Raw genomic sequence first — 23,785 nt, 5'->3', positions numbered from 1 at the left:
TGACAATATTTGCACTGAGGCTTAAATAAAGATATAAAATTGCAGTAATGTGATAACATAATTACAGCCAAGTAATAACAACTGTATGTAACATTAGTAATAGGGAAAGACGGTGAACATGTGATGTAACGATGAGGAAATTAGGTACAGTACTTCTTGTTTTACTTTTGAATAATGCATATGTTTGTTATGAAAATGGAAGTGATGTATTTCATGACCCTATCCCACCCAACATTTCCCAACCAAAACCAACCCTTCCAAACCCAATCCAACCCTTCCAAACCCAATCAAACCCTTCCAAACCCAATCCAACCCTTCCAAACCCAATCAAACCCTTCCAAACCCAATTCAACCCTTCCCAACCCAATTCAACCCTTCCCAACCCAATTCAACCCTTCCCAACCCAATTCAACCCTTCCAAACCCAATTCAACCCGTCCAAACCCAATTCAACCCTTCCAAACCCAATTCAACCCTTCCAAACCCAATTCAACCCTTCCAAACCCAATTCAACCCTTCCAAACCCAATTCAACCCTTCCAAACCCAATTCAACCCTTCCAAACCCAATTCAACCCTTCCAAACCCAATTCAACCCTTCCAAACCCAATTCAACCCTTCCAAACCCAATCCAACCCATCATAACCTAACACAGCCTACCCCAACCCCACCTAACACAGCCTAACCTAGAACTATATACATGCAGTTTGTACAATTAGAACTAAGCTTTGTCCAAATGCCTGTGAACAACTTGAACATACATCGGTTTTACCCAGCCATGGTTTTGATACAGTAGGTAGTGTTGGGTGCTATGGGTTTGAACAGAGAAAGGATATACGGTACAAAGAAAGAACGAGAGGATCTGTAGGTACAGTAGTACTGTATAAGCTCACAGTATTATACGATGATAAATACGTATATAAGTATACGTATTTATTGTATATATACTGTATAGGTAAATAGATATGATAAATACGATGCTCGATAAACATCATTTGAATGTTTAAAAAATTAATTTTCTTAGGAATGTCTATTTTAATGCAAGTGATTTAATAAAATGCAAACAGCATATGATTTTATGTATTATGTATAATTTATATAATACATAAATCTAAAAAAAATACATATATTTTAAATATTTTACTGTGACAATCACAGCATATACTGAATTATAACATTACTTTAAACTACCCACAAATAATGAACTTGAAAACTGCTTAAAGAAGTCATTCCAGAAATTCTGCCACGACTGACAACCATGACACTGCTTTGAAAATATGCTAATAATTAAACAGATTTTGTTGAATGACAAAATATGGTTAGGTAATTATCAAGAGAAAGTGTTAAGCCATTATGAATATATAGTGCCTGGGATATGCTAACCAAACTTTGTTAGAAAAATAAGAAAAGGAGCACGAGATTGTTCTACTACCTGAAGCAGAAATTCTATATAACAATTTTATAATGTTATCCGAGATCTTCACAACCCACACGGATTATACTTACTTGCAACGATATCTTCATCTTTGTTCATTTCTGGTTCAGCTGCTTCATGAGTTAGACATTTACTACACGCAGAGTGGAGACACGGCAACAGTTTAGGCTCCTGGTCCATCGCACTCGAGTCACAAAATACACAATGCACACTGTCCCAACTAAACTGGTCCTCGGGCTCAGGAGCGCCCGTCCCCGATACACTCCCCTCACCGCCCCCACTACTGGCACTCGAGTCCCCCCCTCCCTCCATCATCACTTCAGTTTCCGCTTCTTGTGACCCCGTTTCAATATTTTCATCGTTTGGCAATGTGTCCTTTTCTGGCACAGTCCAAGATCTAGTCGTTTCAATTTGTTCACTTTCCGACACTTGTTCTCTATCATTTTGTACACTTAAATGTTGCAGTTCTGAGGCTGAGGGCACCTCGTCCACCACTAGAGAGGTTGGTGGGTCTGTGCAGGTAGACTCAGTACTGTCGTGGTGGGGGTCCGTACTAACATGATGCAGGCCAGGCAGGTCCTCCCGAGCCTGCTCCGTCTCCGTGTCACCATCGGGCATGGAGCTCTCTGCCGCCTCCTGGGGCTCATCCATGGCAGAGGGTGGCGTGGCAGTCGCCACCTGGTCGTCTAAGACCAGCTTGAGAGGCTGGTCGTCGTCCGCGTCCATCTCAGTGTCCCTCTCCGTGCCTGCCGACTCCTCGTCCGCTGCTTCCCCACCATCCATTTGTAAAGTTTCTATCTGCACTCCCACTAGATTTTCCAGGGCCGTTAAAGGCCGCAAATCTAGACTGGACTCTGCCATGGTTTGGAGCTGGCATCAGCCTTCACCCTCATTTAAATCACGTTAGTTTCATGGCCAAAATTGTAGCACTTCCTCCAGTAGCATCGCCGACATGTTTCTTGTTGTGTACGACTGCACTGGGGGATTGTGGGTCCCCAGGCCTGCCATCTCCCTTGTATTTACACCATTCATTTACCGTTATCTCATTGAACAACTACGGCGATATATTCCCTTTAGTTCGTTCATTGGTCAAAATATATTTTAGTTAATAATCCTTGGGGAAATATAGTCTTCCGGACTGTAAAGGCTGTTTACGGTTGGTACCTAACGTAAGCGGGATTTTTAACTGCCATATCAAAGGCTTCCGTGCTTTGTACCAACCCATCGATCAGCATTACTACGTTACCCGATCTTATACATTAATGAAATCAAGATTATATGCATTAATATATATATTTTGTTGGAAAATATTAGTATACTATCAAAAGAAAATGTAGAAAACTTTCTTATTAGGACAAATCCGGATTTCCCACGAGTGTGAGGCATTGGGAAAGTTAACGCATTGGCCGAATAATTTATATATATATAACCTTACTCAGGATTTACATAATATGTGCGGCATCAATAACATACAATTGTAAACTCAAGATTTATAGGCTAAATATGGCATGATTGTCTGGAAGTTTACGCAGCATTTGAAGAATTGCTAAATATACAATTACCGTTATGCAGTACATTATTAATTCTTAAATTATAGGCATATTGTATATAATATGTTAATGTTGCAGTCGTATTTAAATTATTAAATATAATTTTGCTATAAATGTATATAGACCAAACGCACGGCCGAAGGCGTATAATTCGTTTATCTTTTCGTTTATTTTATATTTACCATATAAAACAGCGTTAATTTACCTGAGGGCCACTGACACTAGTGGCCTCGACGATGACAGGAAGCCGGTGGCTTGTCAAATATCCCCCCATTTGCCCTGATGATTTTTTCCAGCTGGATTTTAAAATTTAAGCATTTTGGCATTTACAGCATTGAAGGGTTAGTAGTTCCATGGGTTTACAGCCCTGTGGTTATCTTTTTATGATTTATATACACAGGAGTTCTTACATTATAATAAAGCCATAGCACACAGCGTTTCAGGCAGGTCCTTAATCTTAATTTTCTTTGGAATACGACCGGTGAAATCCTTTAACACAGGTACCCATTGCACATGCACCATTCATCAGTGTAATTCACCTCTATTGTTTTTTAGATGTAGCTACTCAGGGCGAAATGTCCATGTAGCACGGGCTATAGTGAGCCCGTGACAGAGGTGTCAACAAAATAAGTTGACACCTCTGTCAACTTATTTTGTTGATATAAAACCTTGCTACAATGTACTTTTTACCTTATCTGATATGTTTGATTAAGGACCTGCTCGAAACGCTATGTGTACTGTGGCTTTGCAAGAATGTACAAAATATCACTCTAATGTAATCCCACCAACCCATTGTACCTTCTTGTAATTAAAATATTATTATTATTATTACTGCTGGGTGAACAGAGGTGTACAGTTTAGGATTGGCACGATACGAACCCGGAATAAATCGCTTGCGAAGCGCGGGGAGAATGTCTTACCACTGCGCCACGGACATTGTGGATAAAAAGCATCTCCTGTTTTCAGTCCTACACTGTTGCTTGTTGAGCTTGAAACCGTTGATCCTTATTTGTGTTACATATTTTAAATAATTAGAGTAGTGAAAATATTACAGCATATATTATCTTCTCTACACATATTGTCTTCTCCTACCACCCCCGTATATTTTTGTATTTTGTCATTTTATTTTATTTATTTCATTATAAATACTTCATTACACAAAAAGGGTTACAACATTGGTTACATGCAAGGTACAAAGCTACTTGTCACATATAAATATATCGCTATAAAAGGGTAGATTCAGGTATAAATTCCTTAAATTCAGGTATCTGAATATATCTACACACGAATGTCGACATAAATGTTAGTTATTCCCGTCTGAACTGTACTCTTTATGTATCTAACATATTATCGGTCCTTGTTTTTTTTATTAAAACGGATATAATCATAAAAATTGCGTAATACTTTATTATACTATTACGACTTTTTCATGTAAAATTAATAACATAACTTTTGGCTACATTTTAATCTTAGGAAGCTGAATCTAAATCTTTTATAAATCAATTATTAATTATGAATAACGCTTTTGAATTTACTTGAGGGCCAGTATCTCTACAGGGGCATTAAGCCGGCGGCCTGTCAAAGGTCACTCTATTATTCCTGAAGAACTTTCCAGCTGAATTTTAAACTGTAGCAATAGCTTGGCATTTATAGCTTCGGCGAGTAGGCAGTTCCTTGGGTTAATAACCCTGTGGGTGAAAAGCATTACCTGTTTTCTGTCCTACATTGTGGCTTGTTGAGCTTTTATGTACTAAGATGGACCGTTTGAAGATGTGGTCTGGATAAATATCCTCGAATTTCTTCGGTATTTTCAAGGTTTAGATGCGATCAGCCCTGTCATGTCTGGTTTGCAGTGTTGTTAGTCCTGTGGCCCTCAACCCTTCCTGGTATGAAAGTTGACCTAGTTCTAGAATGATTTTTGTCACTGTGTTGAACTTTCTTCAAAGCAGCGATGTATCCTTTTGAACGTGAGGTTTACAAGCTCGGATACCGTAGTCCAGATGGGGGCACACCAGAAACTAGTGCAGTTGAATAATCATCTTCTTTTCTTTGAGGTCAACAGTTCTTTAGATTATTCTTAAAGTTTGGTTGACTTTATTTTCTGCATATTGCAGCTCCCACTTGTTGCACAACTTTCAGTGAATGGTGGATTCTGACTCCAAGGTACTTTTTCTTCATCAATCTGTTGCAAGGTAATAATAATAATGCTGTTAATTTAGTTGTTGTGATGCTCATTGTTATGACCCAACGTGTAATATCTGGCCTTTTTTCGGTATTAAAAAGCATTTGCCAGTCTTCTGACCATTTGTAGAGTTCTTGAAGATCCCTTTGTAAAGCCTCAGTATAATTTTTACTTCCTACTTTACCACGAATCTTAGTATCATGTGCAAATTTGATGATGTGGTTTGTAATATTGTTATCTATGTCATTGATGTATATAACAAAAATGGTCCCAAAATGGACCCTTGCGGTACCCCACTCACCATATTTCTCCACACATGTCAGTTGCTTAATTTAGAACCTGTACTTGAGGTCGATCTCAAACCCATTGTTGATGTGATGACTTATATTGAATTTTGAAACTAGTTCATCAAGATTGTAACTTGCTTAGCTAAATGAATTGTGGGGTTCAGTCCCTGAGCCATTATGTGCCTCTGTAACCCTTTCCACTACCGCCCACAAGATGGGTATGGGGTGCATAATAAATGAACTAAACTAAAACTGCCTGTAATTTCCTTGCCAGTCTTTCATGCGGCACCTTATCCAAAGCTTCACAAAGTCCGTGTATACTACATCTACTGGAAGCTTTGAACAGCTGGTTACTGTTTCCCAAAATGTGAGCAGTTTTTTAAGCAGTATTTCATTTTAGCAAAACCATGTTTCATTAGTTTTACAAAATTGTTGACTGTGAGATGGTGAATAATTCCTTCCCTTAGGATTCTCTCCGTGAGCCTGCACATGTGTGATGTTACGCTGATCGGCCGGTAGTTTTCTGATGGTCTCTTTCTGCCTTTCTTGAAAAATATGAGTGACATTTCCATATTTCCCATCTAGGGTAACTGTCTCTTGGTCCAGAGATTTTATGAAAAGGAGTTTCAGTGGTAGAAACAGTTCATCTGTCAGTTTCTTCATGACTTTGGACTAAATTCCGTCCACACCTGGGGCTTTTAAATCTTTTAGTTTGTCTATGTCTCACTTTCCACTACAGCCCACAAGATGGGTATGGGGTGCATAACAAATGAACTAAACTAACTATCTCTATGTTCTTCGTGACTATGTCGCACATTATGGAAATATCCCTTAATTCGTTCTCTTTACCTCATTCAAACGTTTGTGTAGGTACTGTGATACAAGAAAAACTCAACTGCTCTTCCCACCTGAGTCCGAATAGATCTATGCAAACACAACGAGCAAATAAAAGGTCTTAAAATATAGAAGTCCCTTTCTACTAAAGTAAAGAATTACTAAGCCAATACTTTATTCAAAACTTAATCAAAGAAGCGGTAATTTCATCAGAGTAGTAAGTTTATGTTACTCTCGTTATGCAGGCTTCATGTTGCTAATGCAACAGCATATACGGCTTCCTGTAACAGCAGTCACCACTCGTAGTCGTCTTTATGGCTTCCCATAACCGGGAACAGAAAACCTTTTAGGCTTGTCGAGCCCTCTCTAGGCCAACTGTTGATGACATTCTCTAGATGTAATCCATAACAGCTGCCTAACTTCAGGGGTACCTATTTACTGTAGATGAACATATACATCAAGTAAAAGAAAACATGCCCAACCGTCTCTGTGCCGTCTGGGATTAGGAACCGGTCATTCCATTGAGACTAAATTTACCTGTATATATCCGAGGACCACTCTAGTGACCTTAACGAATAAAAGGAACCGCTGACTTGTCGAAATTCTCCTTATTTGTCCTAATGATTTGTCGAGCTAGATTTTGAAATTCAGTAGCATTTTGGCATTTACGGCTTCAGTGGTTCCATGGGTTTATACACCTATGAGTGAAAAAGCATTTCCTCTTTTCCGTCCTGTATTGTGGCTTGTTGAGCGTGAAACCGTTGCTCATTGTTTGTGTTACATCTGACCTTTTGAAGAAGTTGTCTGGATCAATATCCTCCAAATTGTTCAGTATTTTAAAAGTTTCAATGAGATTAGGCCTGTCTTGTTGTACTGGCAGTGTTGATAGCCCTGTGACCCTCGACCGTTCCTGGTATGAGAAACGACTTAATTCGGGACTTAGTTCCTCTATGAAGCCCTTGAGGGCTCCTGCTTTGCCCAGGAATCCGCACCATCAGTGCGAGAACAGTCTCTCTGGTTACGTTACGAGTGTTAGTATGGACAGCATACCTACACTGACAATTATGGGTTCAATTTCAGTGACTACTGAGGACATGTTTGCTCTTGTAGAGCTTTTCATTTACCTGATTTGCAGAGTGTACCAATCTCAGATCTTAAAATTGGATAATTTCAGGTGATGGCAGTTCAGGAACAATCGGAAAAGATGCTACCTATCCAAGATGCAGTATATAAAGCTACTACGCGTTGTCAGCTCTTTATCCGGAGCAATGATACCATGACAGACCCTGAGATCCCGTCCCTGGCATGGTCAAAGAGCTTCCAGCACTAGTCTTGTACTCCAGCGGCGTCCCACGAGCGACAGTACTGGGGCCCCTTCTTATTTATAATCTAAGTGAACGACCTACCAGAGGTGATAGGATCCTTCTCATTGTTCGCCAACGATGTAAAAACTACTACTGTAGAAGGATAAATACAATGGAAGACTGTATGAAATTACTGAAGAAATTAAAATTAGAATTATAAACTTTATTCGAAACAACTTACACAAATCATTATAATAATGGCTGGAGTAAACAGATGTACAGTCGCCCAAATCAAACACATTTTTATCATCAATTGAATAACATTTAGCTAAGCAATTTGAGAACAATAATATATCAAGAACTTCAATGAAACCTTGTAGATTAGAGGCAAAGTAAACTCTACACTAGCAATTCCATCTATCATCACACTATCATGCAAGCAGAGCCACACTTCATCCAATAAAATCACCAGACGCTTATATATTATTATGACTCAACTTAAATTAGGTAATACGTATCTCGTACCATTAATATAATAGAGAGCAGCTTCTGTCGCTCGAACGAATGTATCCAAACTGCTAATCACGATAGACTTCAACCACGGGAAAATAGATTAAGAGAACTACATGGAGGACCAGATACATGGAGAGGTAAGCTGCTGGACGTGGCAACAAGAAACTTTCTAAGCCAAGGGAGCCACAAGAAGGAGAGAAGATAAACCAGCTAGACTTGATCTGATATTCACTCTGAATGAGTCAACTATAAAGGAAGTTAAGTTGGAAGCGTCCGTGGGAATGAGTGATCACAGTGTACTGATATTTGTGTACCTGGTAGAGTTAGGAGTAATCTCCTCCCCCTCTAAAAAAAAAAATAGAAGGTAAGGGGCTGGCGTATCGAAAAGGGAATTATGATATGAGAAAATTCCAAAAAGTAATACCATGGGACACAGAACTCGGAATTAAGTGGTACAAGACATGATGGATTATGTCACCCAAAAGTGTCAGGAGGCAGTAAACAAGTTTATCACAGACCTACATGGCAAAACAGGAAAAACAAAAGAGGAATCCGTGGTTTAATAGGGTATGTATGGAAGCAAAGGAACTAAACAAAAGGGGTGGAGGCACTAGCGAAATAATAGAACACCAGAGAGCAGAGAGAGAAACCAAAGAGCAAGGAATGAGTAACTCAGTGTGAGAAGAGAAGCTGAGAAACAGTATGAAAATGACATAACAAATAAAACCAAGACCGAACCAAAACTGATCCACAGACACATCAGGACGAAAATAACAGTGAAATAACAGGTGATGAAACTGAGAACAGGTGAGGATACAGCAGAGAACGACAAAGAGGTGAACAAATCCACAAGGGCCGTGACGAGGATTCGAACCTACGTCCGAGAGGATTTGCCCTTGTGGATTTGTTCATTTGATGCATCACGCTATTGTGATTTCTGTGTGTGTGACAGAGAGGTGTGTGTGAACTCAACAAGAGATTCCAGGAGGTCTTCACAATAGAACGAGGTGAAGTCACTGAATTACTTGAGTTGGCAGTAAACCAGGCAGCCTTGGAAGGGTTCGTAATTACCAGAGATGAGGTTAAGAGGCATCTGTTGGCTCTGGACGTGAGAAAGGCTGTTTGACCGGACGGAATCTCGCCATGGGTACTGAAAGAGTGTGTAGAACTACTTTGCTTGCCACTCTCCATAGTGTATAGTAAGTCACTGCAGAAGGGAGACCTACCAGAAATATGGAAGACAGCTAATGTAGTCCCAATAAACAAAAAGGGCGACTGGTAAGAGACACTGAACTACAGGCCAGTGTTCTTAACTTGTATACCATGCAAGGTGATGGAGAAGATCGTGAAAAAACCTAGTAGCACATCTGGAGAGAAGGGACTTCGTGACACACCACCAACATGGATTCAGGGATGGCAAATCTTGCCTTACAGATTTAATAAGATTCTACGACTAGGTGACAAAGATTAAGCAAGAAAGAGAAGGGTGGGCAGAGTGTATTTGCTTAGACTGTCGGAAAACCTTTGACACAGTACTCCATGAAAGGCTGGTGAATAAGTTGAGAAACAGGCAAGAGTAACTGATAGGTTGCTCCAGAGGATTAGGGAGTACCTAAGCAATAGGAAGCAGAGAGTTACAGTGAGGGGTGAGACCTCAGAATGGCGTGAAGTCACCAGTGGAGTCCCACAGGGTTTTGTACTCGGACCTATCCTGTTTCTAATATAAGTAAATGATCTTCCAGAGGGTATAGACTCATTCCTCTCAATGTTTGCTGATGATGCCAAAATTATGAGAAGGATTAGGACAGGAGGACAGTATGAAGCTTCAAGATGACCTGGATACACTGAAGGAATGGTGCAACAAATGGCTGTATACCGACCGTTTTCGAGACTTTGGCTATGTGTTGTATGTAGGTACTTGTATATTCAGTCTCTAGTCCAAATATAGGCCAAGTTACTTTCCATTATTTGTATTGCTAATGTTAACATTGTCTATCTGAAGTTGAAATTTGGTTTGGTGATTTAATAATTAATTCAATTGACTTCCTTCCAATTTACTTTACTAATTTACTTCCAAATACAATGTAGTAGGTCTTTTCTGTGCTTAATGTGAGTCTGTTGGTGGACATCCACGAGTGGACTGTTTTATAATTCATTATTTACACTATTATTTAGTGTTTGTTAGCTGGAGTCTGAATAGATGAAGGTAGTATCGTCAGCAAATAGTATAGGCTTAAGAATGCTAGAACCATTTGGCAAATCATTGCTGTATATAAGAAATAGGAGAGGTCCTAAGATGCTGGCCTGTGGTACTCCTACTGTGAAGGTGGAGTGGGGGAGGTTATGTCACTGATGACTACATATTGGTGTCTGTCACTAATATAAGACATGTAGCCATGTGTGGTGTACACATAGCGTAGACATGTAACCATGTGTGGTGTACACATAGTGTAGACATGTAACCATGTGTGGTGTACACATAGCGTAGACATGTAACCATGTGTGGTGTACACATAGCGTAGACATGTAGCCATGTGTGGTGTACACATAGTGTAGACATTTAACCATGCGTGGTGTACACATAGTGTAGACATGTAACCATGTGTGGTGTACACATAGCGTAGACATGTAACCATGTGTGGTGTACACATAGCGTAGACATGTAGCCATGTGTGGTGTACACATAGCGTAGACATGTAACCATGTGTGGTGTACACATAGTGTAGACATGTAACCATGTGTGGTGTACACATACCGTAGACATGTAGCCATGTGTGGTGTACACATAGCGTAGACATGTAGCCATGTGTGGTGTACACATAGCGTAGACATGTAGCCATGTGTGGTGTACACATAGCGTAGACATGTAGCCATGTGTGGTGTACACATAGCGTAGACATGTAGCCATGTGTGGTGTACACATAGCGTAGACATGTAACCATGTGTGGTGTACACATAGTGTAGACATGTAACCATGTGTGGTGTACACATACCGTAGACATGTAGCCATGTGTGGTGTACACATAGCGTAGACATGTAGCCATGTGTGGTGTACACATAGCGTAGACATGTAGCCATGTGTGGTGTACACATAACGTAGACATGTAGCCATGTGTGGTGTACACATAGCGTAGACATGTAGCCATGTGTGGTGTACACATAGCGTAGACATGTAGCCATGTGTGGTGTACACATAGCGTAGACATGTAGCCATGTGTGGTGTACACATAGCGTAGACATGTAGCCATGTGTGGTGTACACATAGCGTAGACATGTAGCCATGTGTGGTGTACACATAGCGTAGACATGTAACCATTTATGGTGTACACATACCGTAGACATGTAGCCATGTGTGGTGTACACATAGCGTATACATGTAGCCATGTGTGGTGTACACATAGCGTAGACATGTAGCCATGTGTGGTGTACACATAGCGTAGACATGTAGCCATGTGTGGTGTACACATAGCGTAGACATGTAGCCATGTGTGGTGTACACATAGCGTAGACATGTAGCCATGTGTGGTGTACACATAGCGTAGACATGTAGCCATGTGTGGTGTACACATAGCGTAGACATGTAGCCATGTGTGGTGTACACATAGCGTAGACATGTAGCCATGTGTGGTGTACACATACCGTAGACATATAGCCATGTGTGGAGTACATCATATAACCATAACCGGTGTCAGAGTACATATATGAGACTATGAGCTTGTGCGTCTGGAACAGCTCGGCATCATATCACACACACACTTCCGGATCTGTGGGTGACGTGGCAGTTTGTGCCAGAAGCCAGGTGTTGAGGCCAGATGTTAACACCAGGTGTGTGAGGGGGACACCTGATAAGGCAGTTACACACCCTACAGCTGTCCTTACTCCAGCACCAGAGGAACTCTGTGAATGAGGCGTATATATTTAATGATCTATACAGAAAATATTTGAAAGTATTGCATTTTAAGTAAACTTTACTGTAGTGAGTTTCAGACGGTTTGGCTCCAGAACGCTGTAACTGTGAGCTTGTCAGACGTGATATACAGAACCATCGACAACAAATATAAGTCATTTGATCATATGAAAAGAGTTCATTAATCCTTAATCAGAATAAATACCTAATTAAATTTAAGGCCCGTGGAAACATCAGTCAATTTTTTTAAAACTATATAACTCCAACTTCAACTTTTTTAAAACTTATTAACTTCAACAACAGCCGCATATATATATATATATATATATATATATATATATATATATATATATATATATATATATATATATATATATATATATATATATATATATATATATATGTCGTACCTAATAGCCAGAACGCACTTCTCAGCCTACTATTCAAGGCCCGATTTGCCTAATAAGCCAAGTTTTCATGAATTAATGTTTTTTCGTCTACCTAACCTACCTAACCTAACCTAACCTAGCTTTTTTTGGCTACCTAACCTAACCTTACCTATAAATATAGGTTAGGTTAGGTTAGGTAGGGTTGGCTAGGTTCGGTCATATATCTACGTTAATTTTAACTCCAATAAAAAAAAATTGACCTCATACATAGAGAAAAGGGTTGCTTTATCATTTCATAAGAAAAAAATTATAGTAAATATATTAATTCAGGAAAACTTGGCTTATTAGGCAAATCGGGCCTTGAATAGTAGGCTGAGAAGTGAGTTCTGGCTACTAGGTACGACATATATATATATATATATATATATATGTCGTACCTAGTAGCCAGAACTCACTTCTCAGCCTACTATTCAAGGCCCGATTTGCCTAATAAGCCAAGTTTTCCTGAATTAATATATTTACTATAATTTTTTTCTTATGAAATGATAAAGCAACCATTTTCTCTATGTATGAGGTCAATTTTTTTTTATTGGAGTTAAAATTAACGTAGATATATGACCGAACCTAACCAACCCTACCAAACCTAACCTAACCTATATTTATAGGTAAGGTTAGGTTAGGTAGCCAAAAAAAGCTAGGTTAGGTTAGGTTAGGTAGGTTAGGTAGACGAAAAAACATTAATTCATGAAAACTTGGCTTATTAGGCAAATCGGGCCTTGAATAGTAGGCTGAGAAGTGCGTTCTGGCTATTAGGTACGACATATATATATATATATATATATATATATATGTCGTACCTAATAGCCAGAACGCACTTTTCAGCCTACTATGCAAGGCCCGATTTGCCTAATAAGCCAAGTTTTCATGAATTAATATATTTTCTCTATTTTTTTTCTTATGAAATGATAAAGCTACCCATTTCATTATGTATGAGGTCAATTTTCTTTTATTGAAGTTAAAATTACCGTAGATATATGACCGAACCTAACCAACCCTACCTAACCTAACCTAACCTATCTTTATAGGTTAGGTTAGGTTAGGTAGCAGAAAAAGTTAGGTTAGGTTAGGTTAGGTAGGTTAGGTAGTCGAAAATACATTAATTCATGAAAACTTGGCTTATTAGGCAAATCTGGCCTTGAATAGTAGGCTGAAAAGTGCGTTCTGGCTATTAGGTACGACATATATATATATATATATATATATATATATATATATATATATATATATATATATATATATATATATATATATATATATATATGTCGTACCTAGTAGCCAGAACACACTTTTTGGCCTACTATGCAAGGCCCGATTTGCCTAATAAGCCAAGTTTTCCTGAATTAATATATTTTCTCTAATTTTTTTCTTATGAAATGATAAAGCTACCCATTTTATTATGAATGAGGACAATTTTTTTTTATTGGAGTTAAAATTAACGTAGATATATGACCGAACCTAACCAACCCTACCTAACCTAACCTAACCTATCTTTAAAGGTTAGGTTAGGTTAGGTAGCCGAAAAAGTTAGGTTAGGTTAGGTTAGGTAGGTTAGGTAGTCGAAAAACAATTAATTCATGAAAACTTGGCTTATTAGGCAAATTGGGCCATGCATAGTAGGCTGAGAAGTGAGTTCTGGCTACTAGGTACGACATATATATATATATATATATATATATATATATATATATATATATATATATATATATATATATATATATATATATATATATATATATATATATATATATATATATATATATATATATATATATATATTAGTATATTTTGGTAGCAGTCTTTCTTGTAAACATATGTTGTTAAATATGACCGAAAAGGTAAGATTAATAATTCTAACACGAATTTTCTCAATATTTCCCATGTTTCTTTTCACTGTCAATGGTAAATGAAAAATCAATTCTCCAAAATTCATTTTTATTTTTAGTCTGACGCGACGCTTGAACGCGTTTCGTAATAACGTATTACATTTTCAAAGACTTTAGTTTACACACACAACTGTAACCTGTAAACACGCTAATCCGTCATACTTATACTCGCATTTGGGTGAGGTGATATGGTACAACAGTTTTGGGTGAGGTAAATAAACTTGTGACAAACACAAGACAGAACACGAAACTATGAGTATTAATTGGATATGAGAACATAAGAATGGAAGTAACTGCAGAGGGCCTATTGGCCCATACTTCCTTTTGATGCTTCTATATTGGTTTGGAGTCTTGAAGTGGGTAGAATATAGTTGTGCATTAACTGGCTGTTGATTGCTGGTATTGACTTTTTGATGTGTAGTGCCTCACAGATGTCAAACCGCCTACTATCGCTGTATCTATCGATGATTTCTGTGTTGTTTGTTAAGATTTCTCTGATGATGGTCTGGTCCATCAGACCATTATAATGGTTACCATTGTTACATGGGGTGAGGGCACATTCCGCTAGATATTACTGGTCAAACGAGCCATTGTGGCAAAGTACAATATCCACAGGTCCATCAGACCATCACCAGAGAACTCCTAACAAACAACAATTTATAAAGTATTAAAACAATTTTTTGTATTAATAAGCTTAGGTATACTCAGCACTGTGCTGCTACCTAATTCTATATGAAAGACTACAAAGTGTAGATAAAAAAACTAGCTATAAGTTTATCTAATATCCCCATCTCACAGGATGGTTAGTCATACATGGAATCAGGAGAGAACAGGAAATGCGAGGCTGACCTATCAGCTTACACCAGCACAATCTGGGTACAGCACAAGAATATCTTCCAATATTCGTGAATAGTATGAAGTGCTTTCTTTTACCAACTTCGAGGTTAACTCCGGAGCGGGAGCCCGTAGGGGCAGTTCGTTGTTGCCGTCAACCTCGTTCTGACAGTTCCTGCGACGGCGCTGGAACCAATCGTATTGGCACTTGCCTTTCCATTGGAGACTTTTGGCGCCGTGGAGAGGGAGGACCTGCTGCATGGGTAACAGCTTCTCCCCAGTATCAACCTACCCTGGCTTTACGCCCTGGAGAGGCCACTCCAGACCGACAACCAGAGCGCAACTCCATAGTCTCCTGAGACTGGTGGATGCCTACTATGAAGTAGTTACAGACCTCAATTCATTGCAGACATCGCATAAACATATTTAGCAAAAAAAAAAAACACTTGATAAATGTCTTTGATTAATAGCCATAAAATCAAAGCTGAAGGAATAACCGATTAAGTAGGGAAGTGAATTAAAAATTTTATATCAAGCATATTTCAGACGGTGGTGGTAATGAAACAAGATCCATCCTGAGTATGGTACGCCACACCAACCAGTCCCTCAACATCCCACCAACAGTCCCTCAACACCCCACCAACAGTCCCTCAACACCCCACCAACAGTCCCTCAACATCCCACCAACAGTCCCTCAACACCCCACCAACAGTCCCTCAACACCCCACCAACAGTCCCTCAACACCCCACCAACAGTCCCTCAACACCCCACCAACAGTCCCTCAACACCCCACCAACAGTCCCTCAACACCCCACCAACAGTCCCTCAACATCCCCACCAACCAGTCCCTCAACACCCCACTAACCAGTCCCTCAACACCCCACTAACCAGTCCCTCAACATCCCCACCAACCAGTCCCTCAACACCCCACCAACAGTCCCTCAACATCCCCACCAACCAGTCCCTCAACACCCCACTAACCAGTCCCTCAACATCCCCACCAACCAGTCCCTCAACACCCCACCAACAGTCCCTCAACATCCCCACCAACCAGTCCCTCAACACCCCACTAACCAGTCCCTCAACACCCCACCAACAGTCCCTCAACATCCCCACCAACCAGTCCCTCAACACCCCACCAACAGTCCCTCAACATCCCCACCAACCAGTCCCTCAACACCCCACTAACCAGTCCCTCAACATCCCCACCAACCAGTCCCTCAACACCCCACCAACAGTCCCTCAACATCCCCACCAACCAGTCCCTCAACACCCCACCAACAGTCCCTCAACATCCCACCAACAGTCCCTCAACACCCCACCAACAGTCCCTCAACATCCCCACCAACCAGTCCCTCAACACCCCACCAACAGTCCCTCAACACCCCACCAACAGTCCCTCAACACCCCACCAACAGTCCCTCAACACCCCACCAACAGTCCCTCAACACCCCACCAACAGTCCCTCAACACCCCACCAACAGTCCCTTAACACCCCACCAACCAGTCCCTCAACATCCCCACCAACCAGTCCCTCAACATCCCCACCAACAGTCCCTCAACATCCCCACCAACCAGTCCCTCAACACCCCACTAACCAGTCCCACAACACCCCACCAACAGTCCCTCAACACCCCACCAACAGTCCCTCAACACCCCACCAACCAGTCCCTCAACACCCCACCAACAGTCCCTCAACATCCCCACCAACCAGTCCCTCAACACCCCACTAACCAGTCCCTCAACACCCCACCAACAGTCCCTCAACACCCCACCAACAGTCCCTCAACATCCCCACCAACCAGTCCCTCAACACCCCACTAACCAGTCCCTCAACATCCCCACCAACCAGTCCCTCAACATCCCACCAACCAGTCCCGCAACACCCCACCAACAGTCCCTCAACATCCCCACCAACCAGTCTCTCAACACCCCACCAACAGTCCCTCAACACCCCACCAACCAGTCTCTCGACACCCCACCAACAGTCCCTCAACATCCCCACCAACCAGTCCCTCAACACCCCACCAACCAGTCTCTCGACACCCCACCAACAGTCCCTCAACATCCCCACCAACCAGTCTCTCAACACCCCACCAACAGTCCCTCAACACCCCACCAACCAGTCTCTCGACACCCCACCAACAGTACCTTAACACCCCACCAACCAGTCCCTCAACACCCCACCAACCAGTCCCTCAACACCCCACCAACCAGTCCCTCAACACCCCATCAACCAGTCCCTCAACACCCCACCATCCAGTCCCTCAACACCCCCACCAACCAGTCCCTCAACACCCCACTAACCAGTCCCTCAACACCCCACCAACAGTCCCTCAACATCCCCACCAACCAGTCCCTCAACACCCCACCAACAGTCCCTCAACATCCCCACCAACCAGTCCCTCAACACCCCACTAACCAGTCCCTCAACATCCCCACCAACCAGTCCCTCAACACCCCACCAACAGTCCCTCAACATCCCCACCAACCAGTCCCTCAACACCCCACCAACAGTCCCTCAACATCCCACCAACAGTCCCTCAACACCCCACCAACAGTCCCTCAACATCCCCACCAACCAGTCCCTCAACACCCCACCAACAGTCCCTCAACACCCCACCAACAGTCCCTCAACACCCCACCAACAGTCCCTCAACACCCCACCAACAGTCCCTCAACACCCCACCAACAGTCCCTCAACACCCCACCAACAGTCCCTTAACACCCCACCAACCAGTCCCTCAACATCCCCACCAACCAGTCCCTCAACATCCCCACCAACAGTCCCTCAACATCCCCACCAACCAGTCCCTCAACACCCCACTAACCAGTCCCACAACACCCCACCAACAGTCCCTCAACACCCCACCAACAGTCCCTCAACACCCCACTAACCAGTCCCTCAACACCCCACCAACAGTCCCTCAACATCCCCACCAACCAGTTCCTCAACACCCCACTAACCAGTCCCTCAACACCCCACCAACAGTCCCTCAACACCCCACCAACAGTCCCTCAACATCCCCACCAACCAGTCCCTCAACACCCCACTAACCAGTCCCTCAACATCCCCACCAACCAGTCCCTCAACATCCCACCAACCAGTCCCGCAACACCCCACCAACAGTCCCTCAACATCCCCACCAACCAGTCTCTCAACACCCCACCAACAGTCCCTCAACACCCCACCAACCAGTCTCTCGACACCCCACCAACAGTCCCTCAACATCCCCACCAACCAGTCCCTCAACACCCCACCAACCAGTCTCTCGACACCCCACCAACAGTCCCTCAACATCCCCACCAACCAGTCTCTCAACACCCCACCAACAGTCCCTCAACACCCCACCAACCAGTCTCTCGACACCCCACCAACAGTACCTTAACACCCCACCAACCAGTCCCTCAACACCCCACCAACCAGTCCCTCAACACCCCACCAACCAGTCCCTCAACACCCCATCAACCAGTCCCTCAACACCCCACCATCCAGTCCCTCAACACCCCACCAACCAGTACCTTAACACCCCACCAACCAGTCCCTCAACACCCCACCAACCAGTACCTTAACACCCCACCAACCAGTCCCTCAACACCCCATCAACCAGTCCCTCAACATCCCACCAACCAGTCCCTCAACATCCCACCAACCAGTCCCTCAACATCCCCACCAACCAGTCTCTCAACACCCCCACCAACAGTCCCTCAACACCCCCACCAACCAGTCTCTCGACACCCCACCAACAGTCCCTCAACACCCCACCAACCAGTCCCTCATCAAGGAGTTCCTCACACTTCTACCAACTGCAACTGGACACTCTTCCTTAGCGCTGTTACCCAAACATTTGGTGGATACCTCCCAGACAGCTGTGAGGCTCATCTGTTCACAGTATTGTTCTTCAAGACTACTATTAACTATTCTCTTGCACTCATCTACCTGTTCTCTCTCATTCTACTTTCCAAATGTTATTCTTTTATTTGTAGGATCCCTGCGAGGGTTATTATTTTATTTGTAGGATCCCTGCGAGGGTTATTATTTTATTTGTAGGATCCATGCTAGGAACGATTCTTTCAGCATGTGATTTTATCTTACCAACATATCGTCAGACATGCCTCCACATATTCCTTAGAATACTGCTTTCAAGAAGTATATCTTGTCCTAGTATACCTAGAAGAATGCGTTCTTTTGTTTAATTTCATAATTTATTCTGGTCCGTATATTCACGTGAATTAACTTCGTATGGGCTATTAGGCTTTCTGCCGTTTCCTCCATAATTATTTCATAAATCTGTAAATAAGCTATATACTCAATGCAATATTCCCGAAACACCATTACCACCCATTATGGCATTCCTAAGGGGTCTAGTTCCTCGCTACCATTGTGATCACTCATAATGACCTTCCACACGCTCTGGCACGACCTACCTCAAGCCCCCGTGGGGTAGTGATGACCTTGTACAGAACCTCTTCCCCACACAACCCCTCCCCCACATGCCCCTCCCGGTCAACCCCTCCCCTACACTGCCCCTCCCGCCCATCCCCTCCCCCACACTGCCCCTCCCGCCCAACCCCTCCCCCACACTGCCCCTCCCGCCCAACCCCTCCCCCACACGGCTCCTCCCCCAACACCCTTTCCCCCAAACATCCAATTCCGCAACAATAGGCGACCTTCAACTAAAGATCGCGTCTGCCTCGCATGGAAAATTTTAAGGGAATTCTTAACGCAATTTATCTAATTACTTAAAAAATGAATAATAATCACCGAGTATTCCTGGAGTAGGCTGCATATACGAGTATTATGCCAAGGATTATAATGAATATGGCCGTTCTTTTAGGATCATTAGTGCTCTACTAACAGCTTCAATACAAAATGACAAAAGGGATTTTGCATTCTTATTTGATTTATATTTTGCCTTCTCGTATTTTATTTAATTGTGTGTGTTTATGTGTATTCACCTACATGGCGAACAAAAGCTTCCTTGCCTCGCTTCTCCAATGTCTGGTCAGTTAATGCAATGACCTTCACTCCCCTTGTTTCTCGTGGTATTTCCTTTTGAAGCCGCATATTAAATTTGCCTCGACGGTAACTCCTCTGGCAGTTAGATTAGTTCATTTATTATGCACCCCATACCCATCTTGTGGGCGGTAGTGGAAAGGGTTACAGAGGCACATAATGGGCTCAGGGACTGAACCCCACAATTCATTTAGCTAAGCAAGTTACAATCTTGATGAGCTAGTTACAAAATTCAGTATAAGTCGTCACATCAACAATGGGTTCGAGATCGACCACAAGTACAGTTTCTAAATTAAGCAACTGACATATGTGGAGAGCCTAGTGTCACAATTGATATGTTTGTCCTGCACACCGCCCCCCCCCCCCATCCAGTGGGCAGCGGTGGATAGGTTACAATCACTTAGTTACTACCTACAGTTAGCAAACTGGGGATATTTGGCTAAAATTTCTGGTAGCAGATCATTTTGAAGGAAATATTGACACATCGTTGTTACATTGGTTATAGAATTGTCTCTGAATTCACGTATCTTTTCGCACTCCATCACATAATGACGGAGGGTGTGCGAATAATTTTGTTGACACAGTTTATATTTGGTCAGATCTACATCGGCAGATAATGAGAATTCCCAGAGATACTTGTAACCGAGTCTGAGCCGAGCAGTAGTAACATCTAGAAGTCTGCTGATTTTATTGGATGAACCATAGATGTGTGGCTCCTCTTGCATGATAGTATGATGATAGATGGAATTACTGGTGTCGATTTCACTTTGCCTCAGATCTACAAGATCTTGTTGAAGTTCTCGGTGTACTGCTCCTCTCAGATTGCTCATTGACAATCCAAGGTTACACTTAACATCTCCTTTAAAGGCAGATTCTTTGGCTAACTTATCAGCTCTATCATGCATTCGGAGGCTAACATGAGATGGAGACCACATGAAATAGACTGTTACCATCCTTAATAATTTTGTTGTATTTGTGTCTAGCCTCGGACACGAGCATGTTACAGTTATGTGTTAAAGAGTTGAGAGCAATTAAGAATGGTAAGGAGTCACAATTAATGTATCAAGTTTGGAGACTTGTACACATTTCAGTGCAAGGATCAAGGCAAATAGTTCGGTCTGAAGGGTAGAGGCCCAATTGTTTATACGGACTCCCCACTCAAAGTACAAGCCATCGCCCATTGGCAGAACAACTGCACTTCCAGCTGCACCCGTGGTGTGGTGTAGGGAACCTTCAGTGTATATGATTTGAGAGAGAGAATGCTCTGTGGACAGAGCATCAATATGTCTTAAGGCGTTGAGTTTTGCATCAAGAAAAAGCTTGGACTGATCTCTAATTTGCTTCTTGGGTGGAAAAGGAGGGATTAAAATTGGAAAGGGTGTAACCTCCCACGGTGCAGGAAAGTGCCGTTGTTGTTTCTCTTGGTACAAATTGTGAAGCCGATGCATTCTGAGTTGAGTTCCAGTTTTAGTTATCCATTTGGAACAATGCTGATCTTCAATAAAGAAATTCTGGAGGGCTTCTGTGCAAGGGTTAGGATGAGTTAGCCTAAGCATTTTTATACCAATTTGACAGTTAATTTCAGTAACACGATCAACAACGTTCAGAATATTAAGTTCCTTTCTCATATTAAGCATCTTTGTGGTACGAGGGCACCCAAGGATTATCCTCAAGGCTTCGTTCTGCCATTTTTCAAGCCCTCCAAATTTTTTTTCAGGCATCAAAACAAGCAGAGGTGCAGCATAATCCACTAAAGATCTGATGTATGCAAGGTACATCATTTTGATAGTTCTGACATTGGCACCATAGCTTGAGTGATAACCTGCAACAGCCTTGAGAGCTCGAAGCCTCTCTTTATACTGACGACAGAGTCTGAATACAATAGGACCATACAGTGGCACCTCAAGGCCAAGGTATTTGAATCTGTTTACATTGCCAAGCTGGGAGCCATCAGACAGTTGCATCTTGCGAACAGCTCCTCCCTATGTAGGCGATGAGTCACAATAACGTGGCTTAAATAAGTTGACCAGACCACACACTAGAAGGTGAAGGGACGACGACGTTTCTGCCCGTCCTGGACCATTCTCAAGTCGATTGTGACAATCGACTTGAGAATGGTCCAGGACGGACCGAAACGTCGTCGTCCCTTCACCTTCTAGTGTGTGGTCTGGTCAACTCAGCTCCTCCCTGCCTGGGTGGGCGCCGATTTAGTATCTTTGTTTTCTCTGCTGAGATAACTAAACCTAGGTCCTGACATGAGTCTAATACAGAGTTAAGAGCGTTCTGCGTGTTAGCATACCCAGCGGTGTGTATCATTATATCATCAGTATAGCTAATGATGTGGACGTTTGTTACGGCCCTCTCGGGACGCAACGGGGTTCTCACTCTGATGTTGTTAGAGGAAGATATATGTATCCGTTCCCAAGCCAGTAGTGGCTATCAAGGGATGAGATCCGTGACGCAAGTAACTTAAAGGGAGTAGGGAAAGAAAGCTAAGAACTTAATATAATATAATGTTCACCATCACCGTTTAAATATATAGAATAAAAGAGTACACAAGGGGGAGGGGTATTAACACTTTACAAGGGGATCGTGCACAATCTAGTCTTCTGCTGAAGACTCTTGATCAAGAAGCTAGGTGCTGAGTCCGCGGTGCTTTCTTCGTGGCCTCAAGACGTGTCCTCTGAGAACGCCGAGCCTACCCTGGCCACAGGTCAGCCAAAACACAGGTCCACTGGGGGCACCGTCGTGGAGGCCGTCAACCACACGTCCAGCAGGTCTGCTGGCAGGTACTGAGCCACCAAGGCTGGTACGGCCACTCCACGAACGATAAAAGGGGTACGCCCTAGACAGGAGTCTCGTGTGATATCACCAATCACCCTCCTGTCCTCAATACCCCAGTGGATTATCGTCTCCAACCGTCGGTCCCGGGTAAATCCTTTCACTGCCACTCCAATGGCAGGCTAACACACCACAGTGTTCTTCCGGGGGGACGACGTCACAACAGCTGCAGCAAACTTCACTGTATGGAGACTGGCTGCCTCGGGTAGACTGACTCCACCTTCAACACAGTGGTCCCAGGTCGGCTCTGTAAGCAGACACGTCATCAATAACTGGGACACTAATACACCACACTCACAGGCTCAGATACTAACACCTGACGTATCCAGTCCATAGATGGCGCTGTCGTCGGAGCACCACCTCACCAGAGGTCAGGAGCGGCGGTGTTGAGCGCTAAACCAGACTGGAAACTGGTCCTCGAGGCCAGTACACGCTGTCCTCACTAGGTGTCGTCGTTCGTTTGGCGGGGGTTTCGGGAGCTGACCCACAGATGGCGTGTTTGTCACTGCTCCAGGCTCGGACGCTGGATCCGGGTTCGTAACAACGTTGGGTTTGCTTGGTACAGAGTTTAACAGCGTGTTTATTATGATATTAAATAAGGTAGGACTGAGGAGACCACCCTGCGGGGTACCTAGTTCAAAGTCTCCTATTACACCTCTATGCCCCTGGAAAAATACAGATGACTTCCTGTTGGATAAGTAACCCCTGATCCAACAAAGAAGCCGACCACCAATATTCATTCTTGCAAGCT

At 42.8% G+C, this 23,785-nt stretch overlaps 1 protein-coding gene across 1 annotated transcript in view; it reads right to left on the bottom strand.

The window, feature by feature from the left end:
• The window catches only part of LOC123767424 (transcription intermediary factor 1-alpha), a 131,593-nt gene extending 129,185 nt beyond the window's left edge, over window positions 1-2,408 (bottom strand). The window contains 1 exon segment of the mRNA XM_045757120.2: window positions 1,504-2,408. Within this exon segment, the coding sequence (XP_045613076.2) occupies window positions 1,504-2,293 (790 nt within the window). The 5' untranslated portion in view covers window positions 2,294-2,408.
• Between the last annotated feature and the right edge of the window lie 21,377 nt (window positions 2,409-23,785).

Source organism: Procambarus clarkii, chromosome 86 (assembly GCF_040958095.1).
Source record: "Procambarus clarkii isolate CNS0578487 chromosome 86, FALCON_Pclarkii_2.0, whole genome shotgun sequence".
NCBI classification, from domain to species: domain Eukaryota; kingdom Metazoa; phylum Arthropoda; class Malacostraca; order Decapoda; family Cambaridae; genus Procambarus; species Procambarus clarkii.
The sequence above is the reverse complement of the archived record's forward strand: the minus strand, read 5'-3'. Positions and strand labels throughout refer to the sequence as shown.